The 20,862-nt window shown below is 42.0% G+C and overlaps 1 protein-coding gene across 2 annotated transcripts in view; it reads right to left on the bottom strand.

Annotated features, from left to right (window-relative positions):
- Positions 1–20,546, bottom strand: part of sorcs2 (sortilin-related VPS10 domain containing receptor 2) — a 501,641-nt gene extending 481,095 nt beyond the window's left edge. Inside the window, exon 1 of one of the 2 annotated variants that reach the window (XM_002938263.4) lies at positions 20,190–20,546. In XM_002938263.4, the coding sequence (XP_002938309.3) occupies positions 20,190–20,486 (297 nt within the window). In that variant the 5' untranslated portion in view covers positions 20,487–20,546. The remainder of the gene's footprint in view (positions 1–20,189) is intronic. The other variant, XM_031895320.1, reaches the window with a different exon arrangement.
- Positions 20,547–20,862: the final 316 nt, after the last annotated feature.

The following is a 20,862-nucleotide window of genomic DNA, read 5'->3' as shown; positions in this document are numbered from 1 at the left end:
TACTGCGTTCTTGCAATTTCCTGGCTTCTTGCAATGTTTACGGGCTTATAACTTACAATGGAGCCAGCAGCCTCTGTGCATTTACCTTGCAGAAGTTAAAGGGGATACTATTCCCTCAGATAGTCATACAGAACTGTGCTTTCTACAGGGCAATACCGACACTGGCATCTTTATGTAAAGGCTGTTATCAACCCTGCGGTGTTGGTGCTCATGCTATGCCAATTACCAATAGTATTTGTTGGCAGTGTCCCTAGCCATTCAGGACTTCTGTCCCTTGGTCACTACACCATGCTCCTATATTTTTCTTTAATGGGATTATGCTGCCACTATGGGATATGGAGGGCTGTGGCCACTCAGCATAGGACAATGGCAAACCTGGTCACTAGCACCTTAATCAAGGTAACAGCAGCTTGGTATAACATACCTCCCAACATGGAAAGAAGGACAAAAATAAATGGCACGCACAGTGCAGCAAATTTCTTTGACCACGCCCATTTTTGCGACCACAGCCCCTTAATACCACTCCCATTTGACTAAATTTGGCAGGTTATATAAAGTTTTCTGTGTTAAAAAAGGTGAAATTGCCCTTTAAACTGCAAGACTCGGTTCCCCCAAGAGACCTGTTTAGCTTATTAGTTACAATTGTATCTCAGTGCAGGGGTTGCTTTTTAACTTTCTGTGCTCTCTGCCAAAAGCTACTTATTTAATTAAATGTGAGAAACAATGTATCTAAGTGCAGCTGAAGGTTGTTTAACAGTCTAGGCTCTCGGCCAAAAGCTACTTTTAATTAAATTTGTCTCTTTTTTAGCATTCGGTGCAGGGGGATCAAAGGGAAATGAGGGACTTTTCATTAAGAATCCGGGACTGGGGGTTGAGCTGTCAAAGAGGGACTGTCCCGCAAAAATTGGGACAGTTGGGAGTTATGGTATAGGGTGTCTATGTGGAGGCCAGAGGGCCAGATGTGGCTTACTGAGGCCAACAACATTAATGCAAGGTCAGCTTTTGCAGGGTCACCATTTGTTGACTTTAAGTCACATACTCTTTTTAGGACAATTCCACTTCCCCCGTTCAGTACTGGTTCATAAGGCATTCTGCTTCCACCTGCAACAATCTGTATGTGGACATGGACCAAACCAATCCAATGATGGGGATATAAGTTAAAATCATATATCTTTATTTCCCATTATTTTATTAGCCAACATGGGCACTTCATAAGAGCTGTACCACGTTCATTGTTAATGGGCAATACAAATATATGATTGTAACATATCTCCCATAAATGGAGAAATTAGTTCTATCCACAAGGAAAACACTAATGATCTGGTAGAAGATAGAAGTTGGAAGGAATGTCACTGATGTATAGGAGTTTGTATGTCCATGTGTACTCCCAAGGAAAAAAACAAGCAAGTCAATTGGCTCCTCGTGGGATAACGTAAGGAATTTAGATTGTAAGCTCCATTGAGATAAGGACAGGAACTGCTACTTAACTTCCCATTTTAAATTTGGCAGCAGCTTTAAGACCATCACAACAACAACAAATACTAATTATAAGCAAACCTTTTGCATGATTAAATATACAAATAAGCAGTACCCTTATTTTCTCTCCGCCAGCATTGAAATAAAAAGATGGCTACTGACTGGCTGGCTACAACAAGACTATCCCAGAGGCCACTGGCAGCCAGGTATTAGGTTTTAACCTCATTTTAGGACATATGGTTCAGCCAAAATGACAGCACCGCTAATGAGCTCACCTCGGAATCCTGGCCTGCCCAGACTCCTGAGTTGGACGGCGCAGAGGACATGATTCTGGCCATTCATATGGATTAGGGTAGGTGATCCATCATATCTCATTACTGGCTGATTGGGAACAGCTCTGGCGGCCATGGGTGGAACTTGCAGCCAGAAGCACTTAGCATGTTTGATAAAATACCAGCTTGTGTCTTTCCAGTAACATACAGGCGCGTCGGCTTTTATTTGGATGTGCCGAGTGTAATCCAAAGCTGCAGGGGGAATATACATGTACTTTTAACTGAAAAAATATGCTGTTTTACATCAGCTTTCAGCGTGTGTCTTTCAACACGTCGGGAATGTAATGCAACGGGACACATCCAGCTATCTTTGTTTTTATGGCTTCAGCCCCATTTTAGATTGATAACTTACATACACCGCTGTATAAGTTTAACATTCCACAACCCTGTTCCCATTATAATTACAAGACTTAAAGGGGCGGTTCACCATTATCTTAACTTTTAGTTTGTTATAGAATGTCCTATTCCTAGTAAGTTTGCATTTGGTCTGCATTATTTATTTTTCATCATTTTTGTATTATTTGCCTTCCTCTTCTGCATATTCCCAGCTTGCAAAAGGGGGTCACTGACCCCGGCAGCCTCTTTGAGCCTACAGTTTTATTATCATTGTTATTTCTTATCTTCTATTTATAATCTGGTCTCTCATTCTCATTTTTGCCTGGTTGCTACGGTAAAGTGCTAGAGGAACTGATTGGCTACAGCCTGACATTTGGAAAATGTTGCGGCCGCTGCAAAATAGGCGTGGTCCCCAAGGCCTACAATCCTTCTGGGAATTACTGCAAGCTTTTCACTGGTGCTGAACCTCTGTTTAAAGGAAAACTAAACCCACAGAATGAATACTTAACCAACAGACAGTTTCTATTATGTTAAGTGGCCTATTAAAGAATCTCGCCAAACGAGAATATATATTTTAGTAAATGTTGCCCTTTTACATCCTTTCCCTTGAGCCGCCATTTAGTGATGGGCTGTGTGCTCCCTCAGAGATCAGCTGACAGGAAATAATGCAGCTCTAACTGTAACAGGAAGTAGTGTGGGAGTAAAAGGCAGAACTCTGTCCATTCATTGGCTGATGGGGCCTAGCATGTATGTGTGCCTTGGCTTGTTTGTGTGCACTGTGAATCCTATGATACCAGGGGGCGGCCCTTAATTCGTAAAATGCCAATTTTCTATTTAGGATTACCCAATGGCACATATTACCAAAAAAGTATATTTTCATAAAAATGGTTTATTTAGATGAAGCAGGGTTCTACATATGAGCTGTTTTATGCAATATATTTTTATAGAGACCTAATTTGTTCAGTGGTGTAGTTTTCCTTTAACACAGACTTAGCAAATAAACCATAGTGTAAGCAAAATGGACCTTTCTTGTGTTTTAGATTTGCACGAGTCCTCTCTTCTTGTAGAGAAACCCAGAAAAATGCACAAAACCTTCCCCCTTGATTGAGTGACGCTGCCATTATGGGAAGAGTGCAATTATCATTAGCCAGACCATAATCACAACAGAGAAACTAACCGCCGTGCCAGGTTATGGGATTCCAGTAAATGTGCAAACTGGAAACTTCATTTTCAGACGGTTATTGCTATTTGCTCACAACCTCTGCGCTCACGTGAGTGTGATGATCAATAAGAAATAAGAAATACTTGTGGTTTTTATTATGAAATTCCAAACCTGAGATGTGAATGTGATTACTCACTTTGGCTATGTTATGCGCTTCCCCAGGGTCGGCTATTCACAGAATCATGCTAACATATAATGAAGAGTGTTGATATTTATGTGGCCCTTGTAGCCAAAAAACTCAGCACTGACCGACTGTACTGGGGAATTGGCCTGTGTTTCCCCACTCCGCCTCTAGCTGGCTAAGGATGATGGGATATTTGCAACCACCGGAGCAGTGCAGCTTAGATTCTCTGCTCTTTAATGTTCAATCAACAGTCAAGAATATATCCATATCTGCTTAGTGTGACAGTAATGTAATCTGCTCACTGCCTCAAGAGCCATACACAGTTTCAGGCCTGTCTGGGGGGATCTCTGTAGCAGAGGTCATTTTCCTTGCCAAAGTACTGATAACATTTAATAAAAGTACATGTAATTGTTGTTTGCAATAATTCAACATCAAAGCCATTGTTTCCAATTTCATAATACATTTTCATCTGAGTAGCAAACAAATGGAAAGTAAATATATTTCCACTAAAGCAATTGTTTATTCGGAGGATATTTGCTCTAAGGGAGACTAAACAGGCACCTAGCACTGTTATCCCAGCAACTTATACAGGTATCAAACTCCTTATATGGAAACCCATTATCCAGAAAGTTCCGAATTACAGAAAGGCCATCTCCCATAGACTCCGTTTTCATCAAATAATTCACATTTTTAAAAATGATTTCCTTTTTCTCTGTAATAATAAAACAGAACCTTGTACTTGGTCCCAACTAAGATATAATTACCCCTTATTGGGGCAGAACAGCCCTATTGGGTTTATTTAATGGTTAAATGATTCCCTTTTCTCTGTAATAATAAAACAGTACCTGTACTTGATCCCAACTAAGATATAATTACCCCTTATTGGGGGCAGAACAGCCCTATTGGGTTTATTTAATGGTTAAATGATTCCCTTTTCTCTGTAATAATAAAACAGTACCTGTACTTGATCCCAACTAAGATATAATTACCCCTTATTGGGGGCAGAACAGCCCTATTGGGTTTATTTAATGGTTAAATGATTCCCTTTTCTCTGTAATAATAAAACAGTACCTGTACTTGATCCCAACTAAGATATAATTACCCCTTATTGGAGGCAAAACAATCCTATTGGGATTACTGTTTAAATAATGTTTTTAGCAGACTTTAGGAAGGAGATCCGAATTACGGAAAAACCCCTTATCTGGAAAACCCCAGGTCCTGAGCATTCTGGATAATGGGTCCCATACCTGTACTAGCCATTCATCTTAGTTCTGCTAGCTCATCCTTAGCAAGTGAAGACCGAAGGGGGTGGAGCTTACCCCAAAAAGATGGAGTTTCAGATTGATCAGGTGTAACTGGGTGTGGCCTACATATGATACATTTGTTTATTTACGCTTAATTAAAGGTTCCGATTTGGTTACATATTCAGTCAAATCATTTATCAAGGATTTGGAATAGGCCAAATCCACAAACTGAGAAATCAGTATAACCCTATTAAAAAACCTTGACCTACTACATTTGTTAATGTATATATTTACATATACACACACAAACATATATATATATATACACAATTGTATGCACTTGCACTAGCTTTTAGCTACAGCACTCTTAAATGAGTAATTCACCTTTAATTAATTTTTAGCATGATGTAGACATTAATATTCTGGGACCATCTGCAATTGGTCTTCGTTTTATACTTTTTATAGTTTTTCAGTAATTTAGCTTTTTGTTCAACTGCTCTACAGTTTGGTATTTTAGCATCTGGTTGCTAGGAACGTATTTACCCTAGCAACCAGGCGGTGCATTGAAAAAGGCAGATGTATGAACAGAAATTTTTTTTTTATAAATAAATAATGGAAACCAATTGCAAAGTTTCTAGGAATAGGCCATTCGATAAGATACTAAAAGTTAATTTAAAGGTGAACTACCCTGAAGCATTATTTAATGAAAAAGAGCAAATGTTGATACCCAGGCGCTGCAGCAAGTTGCCCTTGAATGGCCATACCCCCAGCACGGCTGCCCTAACCCTACGCCAACTTTTGCAGAGCTGGTGATATTTAGTTGCAGTGAGGCATTATAATGACTTGTAATTATTCCAGAATATTTCTCGCTGAACATTTTAAAAGATGCTGGCAGTGAGATAAAACTTGTACAAACCTCATAATCCCTGGCAGAAAGTGGCATATCTGTGCCAGCAGAGAGTTTTTCCACTTGGCCTGCAGTCCATTAATGGAATGTAAATCCCAGCATATGTTTGAATTAATATCAGATTTCTCTGCCGATCCGTGAAATCCTCTCTTTATTCTAGGAACCAGAAACACTTAGAATTCTACATTTTAATTACTGATTATGTAGGTCAGTGGAGGGAGTTGCAGATTGTTTTTAATTGTCATTATGGAAATAGGGAGCAAGGGGAACATTATGTGCAAGAGTCCCTGAAGCTGTATCAGGTTTATTTTATTTGCCCAAACGTTATAGCCGTAGCATTATCATTCTCATGGAGCGTCTTATAGGTATTGTGACCAGGTTTTAACAGAAATGTATCAATATGTCCATAAAAACCCCAGTGCTTATTGCCCTTTGCAAAGTTTGCCCCCTGCTTTCCCACAGCCCTAGGTTACTAACCTGTGTCTTTGTTTCTTAGCCTATCGGACCTTGTGCTCCGTATCATTCGTGGCCGCGGTAGCTGTGTTGACGACCAGGAGCTGGGATGGGATTTTTGCATGGGGGGTGGCACTCTGATTACTGTTGGGCAGGATTTTATAGGTGTAGTGACATATTCCTTTATTCTAAAATTTTTAAAGACTATTGGTTGGTCCACCAGGTGGGTTAATTGGGCACTTCCTACATGAAACCTGACTGCTTTGCGGGTATTCTGCGGGTACCTGAACTGCTAGAATTGAGTCTAGACTGCAAAACAGCTGATTTCTGCTATATTGTTTTACTAGATAGAATTAGAAGTGCAGATAGGGGCAGGCAAATATTCATTTTAATGGCAATTAAAAATCACTTTATAACCATTAAACACTTTAAATTAATTCATGCATGTTGCAAAGTTTTTTGGATTTAAATTTAAATCGAGCAGAAATGTAAGGGGGTGGGTGATGAGGGAAGATCAGGGGCATGGCCTGGTGGAACAGGGAAAGCTGGCAGAGATTGGGTAAGATTAGGGCAGTGATCCCTAACCAGTGGCTCAGGGGCAACATGTTGCTCCCCAACCCCTTGGATGTTGCTCCCAGTGGCCTCAAAGCACGTTCTTATTTTTGAATTCCTGGTAAGGAAATACATTTTTGTTGCATAAAAACCAAGTATAATGCCAAACAGAGCCTTCTGTAGGCTGCCAGGCCACATAGGGGCTATTAAGTAGCCTATCATAGCTCTTATTGGCACCCCCAGGAACCTTTTTCATGCTTGTGTTGCTCCCCGACACTTTTTCCATTTAAATGTGGCTCACGGGTATAAAAGGTTGGGGATCCCTGGTTTAGGGGCATAACTAGATATACCAAGAGTGTAAGAAATGGGGCTGGATACATTTACCAGCAAATACTTTTCTGGTAATACCAGCCCAGGTCAATGCCATTGATTTTCTGGCTGGGCTTGTGAAATAGTGGCAAAATAGCAATCTCAGGCCAAATAAAAGAACCTGGAAGCTCCTTAGCAATATCTTAGTATTGGAGGCAATTAAATAATGAGTTTCAGGTCATTAATACATAGAGCAAAATTCCAAACAATGAGATTTGGGTGCAAATCATTCAAAAGACGTTTCAGAATCGGTTTGCTTACTGAGAATTCACCCCATTGCATGTGAATAAATGTACTTATCTCTAAGGCAAGGAAACCAATGATATATGAACACGCTTTCCATTTGCCCCTGCTCCCCAGACACAGGGGTATATAACCTTAAAACAACTTCAATGCATTTTTCATTGTTCAGAAGATCCCGTGTTCAGCGATAACGTATGGATGAACGTACCGTGCAGCAGTCGTATAAATATTTAATTCTCCAGATCACAAAACAACGTAATGAGGACACAAAACAGCAGAGATGGATTTCATGCCTGTGTGAACAGCTCCATAAAGATAAGATGGATAATCAAGGCACTTATACATGCTCAACAGTCCCGCATAGCAAGCAATACTCTGGCCAGACATCAAACACTGATCTAGGATGTATAGTTTGCCTTTATGTGTTGGGTAAATGCAAACTGTACATTAACATTTATATTAGATCATTACAACCATTGCACCAAACAGCCACATCCAAAGTTCTAGCCTTGAGCGTAAGCCCCAATGTAAGTGTGAGCTATTCCAGAAAGGGATTTAAGGAGCCCCCCTTGTAGAACCAAAGTATTTCATTTATTACAACTTGAAATTCCAAGGCAACAACAGTAAAATTAGAATTGTCTATATATGAATTGGTTAAGGGTTTAAAGTGTAACGTACAGTTTTGTGGCTCCAGAGAGAGAGACCGCTGTTTGAATGCCATTGAGAATTTAGACTGTAAGTTCCAACAAGATAGAGACTGATGTGAATGATGAACAACATACCATGATGGAGCAGTATGAATAAAGGATAACAATGAAGGGCAGTCTACCGCCTTAACATTTGTTCTATAAACTGCTGGAGACATGTGTTACATTATGAGTATAAATATTAGATGGAACCTCCAGGCTATAAGTATGCAATGGGATTGCTGAATTCCCCTTGGACTAGTGAGATATAACAGAAACCAGAACAAACTATTAATAAATGGTTTGGCTGTTACGTCTGGCCCTTAGGAACCTTAATAAAAAGCTAATAGAAACCTGACATATATACATCAATATCAGCCACTAGGAGTTTATCAAAGAGCTGCTGCCCATTATAAATGAAAAATCACACAGAGGAGGTCAAAATGCCTTGCGAGTATTGGGTGCCACATGGATGAATGGCTCTGAGTGGAATTAAAACCAGTGGCTTGGAATCTTAAAGCTTCAACCAGTCCACCCTGGCAACCAGAAACTCAGAGGTGCTTGCCACAGTGAAGAATTGACCATCTATACAAAGGATGTCAAACCTCTAACCATAGTTTCCAACCATCTATGATCCATGGGGTTGGACACCATGTCTCTTGAGTAAGGCTGGCCATACATGGGAAGGTATTAGGTGCCAATGTGGCCCCTTCACAGCAAGTTGGTAGGTTATTGGACTTATTATGATCTGATTGTTATTCATGCATGGCCATCTTTACTAGCTTGCAAGTTGTCCACCGCATTATGATATCTGCAAGATGGGGTTGTTTTTGCCTACAACTTGATTGGCTGCTTTCTTGATAATGTCCTCTGTCTCCACCCCATCATTGTTCGTGCATGGCCCCATATTTGAATGTAAAATGCAGAATAAATACATCTTAACTTAGTCATTCTTGTACCCATGCTGAGTCTCTAATGTAGAGCTACCCCACTGAAGGAAACAGCAAATAGGATGCCCCCCCCCCCCCCCAGTCTGTCTTTATATTCAGGCTTTGTTTCATCAGGGAAGCAGCCATCCCAGAAAGCGTTAATTCATCACAGTATATTCATTATCCAGCCGTTACTGATCTCGTAGGATATATTTCCCAGGCGTATATTTACAAATGGCCTTTATTGGAGCGCAGGAGAATTTACAAGAAATGCAGAGTGAGATTTTTTTCCCCTTATATTTGCATTCAGGCTGTCAAGGCAATTTCCCCTGTGTGCTTAGCCCTGATGTCAAATCTGCGCAAACACGCCGCCTTGCTCCTAGGTAGGCACTTTTCTACCGGCTTTGTGCAATTATTAGGATTTTTTAATTTATATTCTGCATTTGATATAAAAATTATTTCTTACACAGCGTATATTAGTACATTTTCCCGTAACTAGTCTGTTGCCAGACCTGAACATAATAGGGTGCATACGCTTAACCTGACGCAGTGAGCAAGGCGCACATTGGACACACCCAACGTTCTTTTTCCCCACAACTTTTTGGCTTTTCCCAGAATTAATGCATCATTGTGCACGCAATATGGGCATCTATTGACGCAGGGCACTCGGGGGAACTCTAGAGCTACCAACTGGCCAGGAGGTGACGGTAGCTTCAGGGTTCACACAGACGCAACATCGCTCAATTGAGAATGGAAGGCAGGAAGGGCTGATTGCCACTGAGTGCAACTATATGCAAGTAACTGTAATGAAAGTGGTTTTAGACGCAACTCACTACAGCAAAAAGGGCAAATTTACGACTGCATCTGTGAATGTGAATGAGCCCTAATGTGTAATGAATGCATTCTGTACAATCTTAGGCCCCTTTACACGGAGCTGTCTAGCAACCAATCCTTTAAAATATTTATGAATATCGAACCCCACTACTGACCCTGTGCAAAGGGGCCAAGTTAGTTGATAACAGGCAGGGACCTGGGACCTCTCCCATGGTGAGAGAGTGATTGTAAGGGTGAAGACACACAGAGCTACTAGTAGCAGCTACTTGTCACGTCTACAAAAATAAACAATGCTGATCATTTACTGATAATTGGCTCTTCATGTGTTTTAGCAGAAGGCAGTTCTCAGTATTGTCTATGGCAGGGGATTTTCTGGTGTTTAGTAGCCGTGACAAGTAGCTGCAAGTAAGTAGCTCCGTGTGTCTTCACCCTAAGGGTCAGGTGTAAATTGTTCTGTGCAGACACATAAAAGCTCCAGCTTTAATAGTTCTATGGCTTTGTATATTCTGATAGTGGAAACAACTGATCATGGTCAGTTTTAAACATTAAAAACATTGTAACTCTGTAATAAGAGCCACTGATTTCTTTAACACAAGGACACATTACCGTGACTTCCCAGTGCTTGCAAGCAGTTACTATAACACTATTGACACGATACTTATGGGGAGATTCACTAAGACCCGAACGATCCGAGTGTATTCTCGCAGTTTTTTTCGCTCTCGCGCAGCTGCTTGAAAAATTCGGAAAGGCTGTGCCACTGTTTACAATGGTCAGTACGAAAATTTCGTGACTTTCGGATCGCCAATACGATATTATCATGAGTAATACGATTTTTTCGTAAGCATTTTCGGGATATTTGAGATCTTCAGAAATTTTCGTTTCCAATCCGAATTTTTCCCATTTGTGATTCAAATTTGTGGATTAGTAAATCTGCCCCTTAATGTTGTATCCCCCCCCCCACACTTCTCTCTGCTAAATGTGCAATCATTTATTTAACATGCTATCAGAGCCATTCAGTCCCCATTAAATCACATACAAAGCCCAAATCTAAAAAAAAAAACATCTATCCCATAATAAATTTGACTCCCCCCCCCCCCCCACTTTGATACCTGTAAGGGCTGCAGACTGATATAACACCATGTAATAAACCACAAGCAATGAAAAGTGTTTAAATTACATTTCAATTGTCCAACAAAATGAAATATATTGCCCATATTTACTAAAAGAATATATCTATATAGTAAGTCTGCATTTGGCAAATCTGGATCCACACCGACCCCAGTGAGCTGCTATAGCTTTGCATATACAGAATATTTATGCCTTTATTTATAGATTATTCCTCAGCCATCAATCTTCCACAGCTGTAAATGAGGCATTGCCCATAATGATAGCCCAGAATGAAAGGCTGCCTCCCATATGGGAACATTTGCCCATCTTTGTACTTTTATGTGTTGCTTTAGCAGATAATGTGGTAGATTTGACTGCTCTCTGAACAATGGGTTACGCTCCTACGGGGATGATTATTAAGTGCAATCTAACATATGGTGCTGATATAGGCCTGGCTTTAGGATTTATAAAGTATTTTGATCTAATGCAGATAAGGTTTTGGCAAAATATTTATGGCATATGCAAGTCCTAGATACTCTGTATCCTCAGGGTGCAATGTCTACCAGGACCGTTTTTTACAGAAGACTGGAAGGTGACTATAGATATATATGTATGTATATATATTGGGCAGATAACAGAGGTTTACACTGATGGGTTACATTGAATACAATGATCAATATGATACAATACAGTTCTGCAGGAACTGAATAAACTTGAAATGAAATTTCATGAGATCTTGGGGATAATCTAATAACAGGTGTACAACAGAAAAAAGTAAGCATGGCCTGCTGATTTGTTGTTATGGGTTACTAGATCGCGCCTAATTTAGGAAAGTAGCAAGCTGCAGGTCTCTGTTGCACTCTGTGAGGTCTTTCGATGCTACAAAGAAAAAAAAGCAAACAAAACAGAGGTTCTTAAGGTGGCCATACACGGGCTGATTGTAGCTGCTGATATCGGTCCCTTGGCTCGTTGATGCAGTCCCTGAACCGACTGCGCACTTAACAGTAGTTATAATTCGATCGTTTGGCCCCAGGGCTGAATTAGCCTAAATCCCTCAATATTGGCCACCCGTAGGTAAGGATATCGGGAGAAGATCCGCTTGCTTGGTGACCTTGCCAGGTGAGTGGATCTTTACGTGTATGGCCACCTTTACAGCTTACTTAGTAGCATAGGAGGCCACCATGAATGATAAAAAAGAGGCAGAATCAGGTGATGGCCTGCAATTGACATACATCAACTCCAGACTAAACTTCCTTACAGATAGTAGAGCCAATGGAGAAATATAGATAGTGGAGAGATAGTAGAGTCATGTAATAATAAAGAGCAAACTGTTCTTGGTTCTAGTAACTCATAGCAACCAATCAGATGTTTACTTTCAAGCAACTGGCCTGTAAATGCTATCTAGTGACTAGCTACCATGGATTATTACAGTAGTGGCACCCTTTGCAGCTGTCACTGCATAATCCCCTTGCCTTCAGCCTTCGCTGCCTTTGCCTACTAGATTGGCCAAAATGTTGGACATCTACTTAAAAGACTATCCATGAAGGTTTTCCTTCATCCTGGTCAAGACCTGGTAGATGATCAGCTGAGCGGCTTCTTCAGTTCAACTTTACCAAGATTACTCATTAAGCTGAAAATGTTTCCCCACTTATCATCAGTAGGTTAAACTCAGTCAAGCAGTGAAACATTTTCAGGATTACTCTAAAAGCTGAAAGCCTTTCAGTACCACTTGTCCAAGGGTTTCCTCAGTCAGTTCAAACACAATGAAGAAATCATTTGGATGAGAGGTAAAAGTGTTCAAGTTCAAGCTGAAAACGTTTCACCACTTATCTGAGGGGCTTCAAGAATACTCAACAAAGCCGCTCTAGACTTCATTGCCAATTCTCCTGTCTTCACGGGATTTCAGAAAAATTCTATATGCAGTGGGGGGGATGGAACCAGTCTGGAGAAATTGCTTTTCCATTCACTCGAGCTCCCATGGGCAATCTACTGAACGATAGGTCTATTTCACTCAAGGAACGGTGCAGACTGGGCTCCCAGTGACCCAGCTTGGAAGCTAAAAAAGGGGGATGTGCCAATGGATTTTCTCAAAACAAAATGCCTGAACACGTCTTTGCATTCCTTCCAGTCCAGTAAATTAACAGGGGGTCACATGTGGGTCTCTTCCTCATGAATTATTAAATGTGGAGTTGCTAATATATTAGCTACCAATCCACTGAGCCCTGCTTTGCTTCTACAATTATTGCTTTTTTTTGCAATTTATTACAAAGCCATTTTCTAGTGCTCTGAAATGGCAAAGGAACACTTGTTATGGAAGGAAACAGCAGAATGTCTATATCCATGCATTAGTATAACCAGATCAAATCTGTGTAACAAGGTCGCGCTTCCATAAACCAGTCTAACCTGATTATATATAGAGAGAGCAATAGGGTATTCACTGGTGCGTGCCTTTTATTTCAACCTCAGCTACTATGTAACAGTAATTGGAATAAATATTAAACAGGAAGGAAACCCAAATATGACGACGTTGCCTAATTATAGCAAATTTAATTCATATATATAATATTTGTAACTGTATGGGAAAGTGTATCTGTCTGTCCTGTGCTATTCTCTGCATTGCTGACTACATGTGCCATTGTAGTAATGAAGCGTTAGTCAGCTCTCCCCCAGCCAAGGCTCTGAATGCCATGACTTAACATGAAAAGGGCTATAACTAGTAGTAGTTGAGGGTGAAAAAAGAGACATCTACCCCTTTCAGCCCTGTGTTCATATAATTTGTGCCTGGAAGGATCTGGCCAGCATGACATGACATTAGGATATAAATGGTACACTCATACCAATGATGGTGCCTTCTTCTTAGGCCACTTTGCCTGGGTGAACACTTCTGTTCATGAGCATTTCTCTGATCCTTAATTTTAACCATGCCCTTGTTTGCTGCCTGCCCTGACCCATAGCTTGGACTTTAGCTATTTAACCCTTCCTGTGCTTTGCCTTGAAGATTTCCCTGTTAGCTTTGCCTTGGCCATGTAGATAGTTACCTTGCCTGGCCTTGTTGATCCTGCCTAGGCTTCAATAAAGCTTGCTAAGCACCTACCCTGCCTATGTCCCAGTTCAGCTTCCTCCTTGGTCCTCTCTATGCCCTTTAATGACCTCTGGACCCTTAACCTAGGGCCACGTCCCTGGCAGTGATTGTGTCACAGGGCCTTTTTAGTGAGAGAAAAATTGGATTCCATCATTTGGTCAGTTTCTGACATATATAGTTATGATGTTATTATCATCACTCTCTGTGCCATGCATGCACACTGGATTGCCCCCCATCTCTCATGGCTGCCTTAAGAAATTGTAGGGGTTCCATATGCCCATATAACCAGCAGAGATGCACCCAAGCATGCCCCCGATTTGCCACTGAGACTGTCCACTTCTTTAGCATGTCCCACCATTCCACTGCAGTCTGGTCCACAGATGAGACTGTCCCCCTCTGATGGCACTCAGAACAGACCCATGATCCGACCTAAACTCCATTCCCTTCTTAGCAAGCCCTTTTGAATTTCCAATACAGTCTTGGCCCCTGACAGTAGTCTCACCTGTTCCCCTCTGATGGCATCCCTTTACAGAAACTACCCCCCATTTGTAATAAAAGGCACTAAGTTTGCCCAGGAGCAGTACCCCATAGCAACCATTAAGCTGTTTGCTTTCCAGATCAGTAGGAGTCTTGCATTTGGGGAAAGGCAGAGTTGGACTGGCCCACCAGATTACCAGGAAAACTCCTGGTGGGCCCAGGTGTCAGTGGGCCCTTCTGCTCCTGACCATTTGGCCTGTTTCATGCTTATTACCCATTTCTGAATGGGAACAAAGAGGAGAAATAGATGCTAGCATGTAAATAAAAGAGACTTGGAGAATAAAGTGGTTTTAGTGAGGAAAGGAGGAAAATTAGTTTGGAGAGTGGGCTCATGGTCTAAAGTTTTCTGGTGGGCCCCTGGGGTCCCAGTCCGACACTGGGGAAAGGAGAGGGGTTGGGGCAGGAGACCTATGGTTTATCTCTGGTTTTTGTTCTCCTTGATTTATTTTGGTAAATGGTTATTCTATCAGGACTTGTGATAAATGGGCACAAATTTTTCACATTCAAAATTAAAATTCCCTCTATCCTGGCATTACAGAAAAGGAATTCTATACGCTGGATAAGCAGGGCCCCTCAAAATCTCACTACCTAGAGAGTCTCCACAGCACGAGTCTGGACACAGACGCTCTATCAGCTGAAAAGAATAATGATATTGATGAAGGTCCAGATGTGAATGTAAGAATGCAAAGTCAATGTGTTGTACATAGAAGGGCTTGTGCCTCTCATTAATCAAGTGCCAAAGAACGAGCGGTGACCCCGGAGCCTCAGTGAGCCGCACAGACAGGGAGAAATATAATTTATTGAAAATATTATACAGTGTGAAATCACAAAAGGGAAAAAAATCCTTATTAAGCAGCATATGGGGAATGAAGGGAAGAGAATCCCTTCTGAGTAATAATGTTTATTTTTACATTTGGGGGGGGGCAGTAAAGTAAGAGAATGAAGAGAAATATCCAATAGCAATTCCTATGGTTTATCTTCCAGTTAGTTTCCTTTAAATATAGTTGGGAAGAAAGAGCATTTGCATTGGGTCCTCAGCATCACAGGGGCCTGTTAGGGGGAAATGTAGGTAAAACAATATGACAAATTATATTTTTATTTTCAGTATATATATTGGGGTTGCCCCCCAGGGACTGATGTCTGCAGTGACCAAAGCCTTTCAGGGCTGCCATGGCCCCCACCGTATCTTCCCACTAACTGGTAACTATTATTTATGGCTATTGGGCACACCGCTTATTTATACTATATACAAATATGATAAATGCGCCTCTGCTCAAGTGACAGTGAAGCTTCTAAAGCCACCAGAGGAGCACAGAGCATTTTGTGCAACAGGGGTCCAATCACAAGAGTAACGACGGGGGCCAATCACAGTGTAAAAGCCTGGCTCCAGTAATACAGAAACCTTACCATCTGCTTGTTTTATTCCATAGAATCATGCTTCCAACAATTACATTCTTTTTTACTGAAATTTTGTAAGAAATATACATATTCAAGCGTTTATGGGGATGATGGGAATGTTTACGGATGATTAGGGATTGGTCTGATTAATTAGTGGGCACCACGGGCCAGGGGGTGAATACTGCAGGGTGTCAAATGGGCTGAAACCTTGATTTAGAAGCAGCGACTGTATGTGCATAATGCAGCCTGACAATCTACAATTCCATCCCATTAGCCTTAGGGGGGAATGCATGGAACCCTGGCTGCGCTGATCTATAGCTACATTCCCTGTGTACATTGCCTGTTAATATTATTATTTCTACCTCTTTGTTTCTTCCTTTGACACTGCTATTAGAGGTATGGGAACTGTTATATGGAACACTTTAGATTTTTCTGGATAAAGGGTCCGTCTCTAAATGGGACCACCATGCCTTAAGTCTACTAAACAATTCACACATTAAAGACCCTTTATGCTTAAAAGGGAAATCAGCATTACTGTGTTTTGGAGCTTCTTGGATAATGGGTTTCTGGATAACAGATCCCACACCTAATTAGTCATACCCAGATTTCTCTTGCCCAGGCCACTTGCTTAGCATAGATACTGAATTTCTATGTTTATATAAGACTAGTCATCCAATGCAAGTAAGTGTACTGAATCGGGAATACAATGAAGCAATGTATAGAACATTATCTGCTACAGAATCACAATGCTCTTATGGACAGAATGCTGAGAGATGAAGTTGAAGTAGAACTGCTCCATTAAAGGATAAGTAAACCTTTAGGGTGAAGACACACGGAGCTACTAATAGCAACTACTTTTTCATGGCTTCTAAATGCCAGAAAATACCCTGCCATAGAATTGCCTCTGCTAAAACACATGTGAGACAATTATTAGCATTGTCTATTTTAGTAGCAGTGAAAAGTAGCTGCTACTAGTGGCTCTGTGGATCTTCACCCTTAAGATTTGTTGATGTAAAGTTGATGAGAGTGCTATTCTAAGAACTTTTGTAATTTACATTCATTATTTATTTATTTTTAATTCCAAGATATTAAGGGTAAAAGTACTGTTTATATGAATGCATTTCGTTACCACAGTGCCACCTGCTGGTCATATGGAATTGATAATAAATAAATAATGACTGTAAATTGCAAAAGTTCTTAGAATAGCACTCTCGCCAATTTTTACATTCACTTATTTTAAAGGGTAAGTTATCCTTTTAGGAAAGTTTTCTCCAGTAAGGACACACCAGGGCTCACCAAGGACACCCAGGTCTCCCCCATTTGAAACATCATTACCAAAACAACAAGGCAGAATAGCAGCCAAACTACTGGAAAACTAAATTAATTAGTAGAAATCACGGAAATACAATACAATACAAACCATGTGCAAAGTGCAAATAACATGTCATCCAACTTTTTACCCTGTGCTGTGCTTTTTACCTGCCCTGGGCCCCATACATTAATATGGGCTGCAAATAAGGGTACCTGCCCTGGGCCCCATACATTAATATGGGCTGCAAATAAGGGTACCTGCCCTGGGCCCCATACATTAATATGGGCTGCAAATAAGGGTACCTGCCCTGGGCCCCATACATTAATATGGGCTCCAAATAACGGTACCTGCCCTGGGCCCCATACATTAATATGGGCTGCAAATAAGGGTACCTGCCCTGGGCCCCATACATTAATATGGGCTCCAAATAACAGTACCTGCCCTGGGCCCCATACATTAATATGGGCTGCAAATAAGGGTACCTGCCCTGGGCCCCATACATTAATATGGGCTCCAAATAACGGTACCTGCCCTGGGCCCCATACATTAATATGGGCTCCAAATAATGGTACCTGCCCTGGGCCCCATACATTAATATGGGCTGCAAATAAGGGTACCTGCCCTGGGCCCCATACATTAATATGGGCTGCAAATAAGGGTACCTGCCCTGGGCCCCATACATTAATATGGGCTCCAAATAAGGGTACCTGCCCTGGGCCCCATACATTAATATGGGCTCCAAATAACGGTACCTGCCCTGGGCCCCATACATTAATATGGGCTCCAAATAAGGGTACCTGCCCTGGGCCCCATACATTAATATGGGCTCCAAATAACGGTACCTGCCCTGGGCCCCATACATTAATATGGGCTCCAAATAACGGTACCTGCCCTGGGCCCCATACATTAGGAAGCTGTACAGTAAGGGACAAAAGATATAGTAAGGAAAGATGGTCTTATATAATTTTAGAACTACAACTCCCATCACCCACAGACAGGCCACTAATGGTCGGGTCTAAAGACACCCATAGTTAAAGAAACAGCAACAGAACCAGATTCCGCTTTGTCTGATTTCTATTAAGAGACTGGAATGTCATGCAAAAAATTATGATGAAATGGTGCAAAACAGTAAGTAAGTAAGTAAGTACTGGATTTAATATGGAATGTAGAGCAGGCGAGGCACTGCAGCAGTGAGAGGCCCCCCTTCCCTGTTTAAAGCACATAATTAAAGTCACCTATTAACCCTTTCCCCTGATGAGATTGGACTGGCGGAACAGGTGGTCAGATCTTTCTCCCTCTGTACAAAATTAACTTCATTCCTGCGTCCGACCTCCCGCGCTAAATGAATTCCCAGTGACAGGTGGGGCAGCCCCGGAGCCGACTATAAACCCTAAGGAAAGTGATGGCTGTGAGTGATACACATGGCAGCCGGCTGTGTAACCCCTTGTGCTGCTAAAGTCTTGCCTGCTACTAGCCAACTGGGCCAGTGGCAATGGCAGGCTGTGGGCACACAGATATTCTGCAATAATCATACTCACACTCAGCTACAAGCTGGGGGTTGCCTGCCTTAGGCCTGTTCATTGGGGGTCTCAGACAGCAGCAGTTTGTACAGAGAGAAATAAAAGAAATGTAATTGTGCTCCAGGGACACGTCTCTCTTCAGGCAAAGGTGCTTATTTAATACCAGAAATGGGCATATTCTGTAATAAAAAACTCTGCGCCCCTTAGGGCACCACTGACTCGGTGCTAACTCCTTTGTGATTCACAAAGCAATATACTAACTGCATATTGATTGGCACATCCAGCAAGTGCCAGGGCTCCGGGTGCAGGTAAGGGGCACTGAGGGGGAAGCTTTGTGCCACCTGCGCCCATCCCCTCCCAGCGTGGGTAAGGGGAGCACCACCAGCGCACCATTCACAATAAGGAGCAAATCTTTTAGCCCCATATGGGACATGCATGAAATAACCACTGCCAGCAATGGCAACAATACAGCAATGGCCAGGTTCATTGTGGGGAAAATACAAGGATTTTTGCACCTGTTCTTTCCACTTTGCCATTTTTGCACCTTGCCCCCATGTAACCCCACCCCATTCATAAATGAGCCCAGATACTATCAGAGAGGAATCTGTAAGTTGTAGTTCATAGATGATAGATAGATAGATAGATAGATAGATAGATAGATGATGATAGATAGATAGATAGATAGATAGATAGATAGATAGATAGATAGATAGATAGAAGATGATGAGAGATGATAGATGATAGATAGATAGATAGATAATAGCTGATGATGATGATAGATAGATAGATAGATAGATAGATAGATAGATAGATAGACAGACAGACAGACAGACAGACAGACAGACAGATAGATAGACAGATAGATAGATAGATATAATTTTTTATACACTTTCAAATAATTTTAGTAGTAAAGTATTTAAAGGGGAAGTAATACAGTTTGTCTGCCTGATACAATCACCAGCCTAACAGGCTGCCCAGCATGTGGAACATTCACATGGGAAAGCTACATGTAAAAGTTTGTGTGTGTGAGCGCACATATGAGATATACCCCCCCAACACATACACATATGTATATATTATACACACCACATGTGTATCTGTACAGGACACACAAATACACCCTTACACAAAGTACACACTAATAAGCCAAGAGCCAACAACCATCAGGCCAACACACCGGTGCAGATAAAGGCAAAGTTACAGTAAAGTGCAAGTTGTGCCTACAGGAACATGGCAGTGAGTGAAAGCAGCAGCCTTGCCCTGGCACTAGATGGGCATAGGGAGGGCACATATAGATGGGCATAGGGAATACACATGTAGATGGGCATAGGGAGGGCACATATAGATGGGCATAGGGAATACATATGTAGATGGGCATAGGGAATACACATGTAGGTGGGCATAGGGAGGGCACATTTAGATGGGCATAGGGAATACACATGTATTGTGGAAGGCACTATGGCACATTTAGGAGGAAGGCTATACTCCCAGCCGTAGATAAGAGTAAGGGGACGGTCAGTACTCACACTGCTGTTCTCCCCGGTCCAATGCACCATCGCCTGGTTATGAGACGCGTCCCCCTTGAGCACAAAGGAGGTGCTGAGCAGCGAAATGCGCCCCCTGGAGGCTGCCCGCCTGGGGCGTCCTGAGGAAGGATAAGCCTCCCCTGTAGATCCATCATCCCCAGCAGCGCTGCTCCCCGGCTCCGCTAGATCCAATGCACTCCTGCTCACCCTGTGCCCTGTGCCCTGGGCAAGCAGCACCAGCAGGGACAGGCAGAGGATGCCCACAGGAGGAGGAAGAAGTGGCCCCCTCAGTGCCATGATCTCCTTCTGATGTGGCCACTGACAGGCAAGGGATGTGTATGGGAGATAGATAGATACTAGGGGAGGGATTGCAAACAAAGCGACGGGTTTTTTTCCCTTTACATAGGATAAAACTGTGATTTTGACGGCGGCTTTGCCATTGACAAGGGGATGAGCGCCATCTACTGGAAAGATAGGGGCACAGTCAGGCGAATTCTATACGGAGCCGTCCCATTGCTCCCAATAGCACCGAGGCTACATGTTGCCACAGGCCGGCGAGCAGAGCCGCCTCTCAAATACTCAGCATTCATCTTGCAAACACAATTCAACTTAAGGCATATATGGAAGGTTTTGGCCAACTGGGCAGTGGGATTCTGTTTGCCTTGGTATCTAG

The sequence above is a fragment of the Xenopus tropicalis genome, chromosome 1 (genome assembly GCF_000004195.4).
Source record: "Xenopus tropicalis strain Nigerian chromosome 1, UCB_Xtro_10.0, whole genome shotgun sequence".
NCBI classification, from domain to species: domain Eukaryota; kingdom Metazoa; phylum Chordata; class Amphibia; order Anura; family Pipidae; genus Xenopus; species Xenopus tropicalis.
This window is presented reverse-complemented; position numbering and strand designations above follow the sequence as displayed.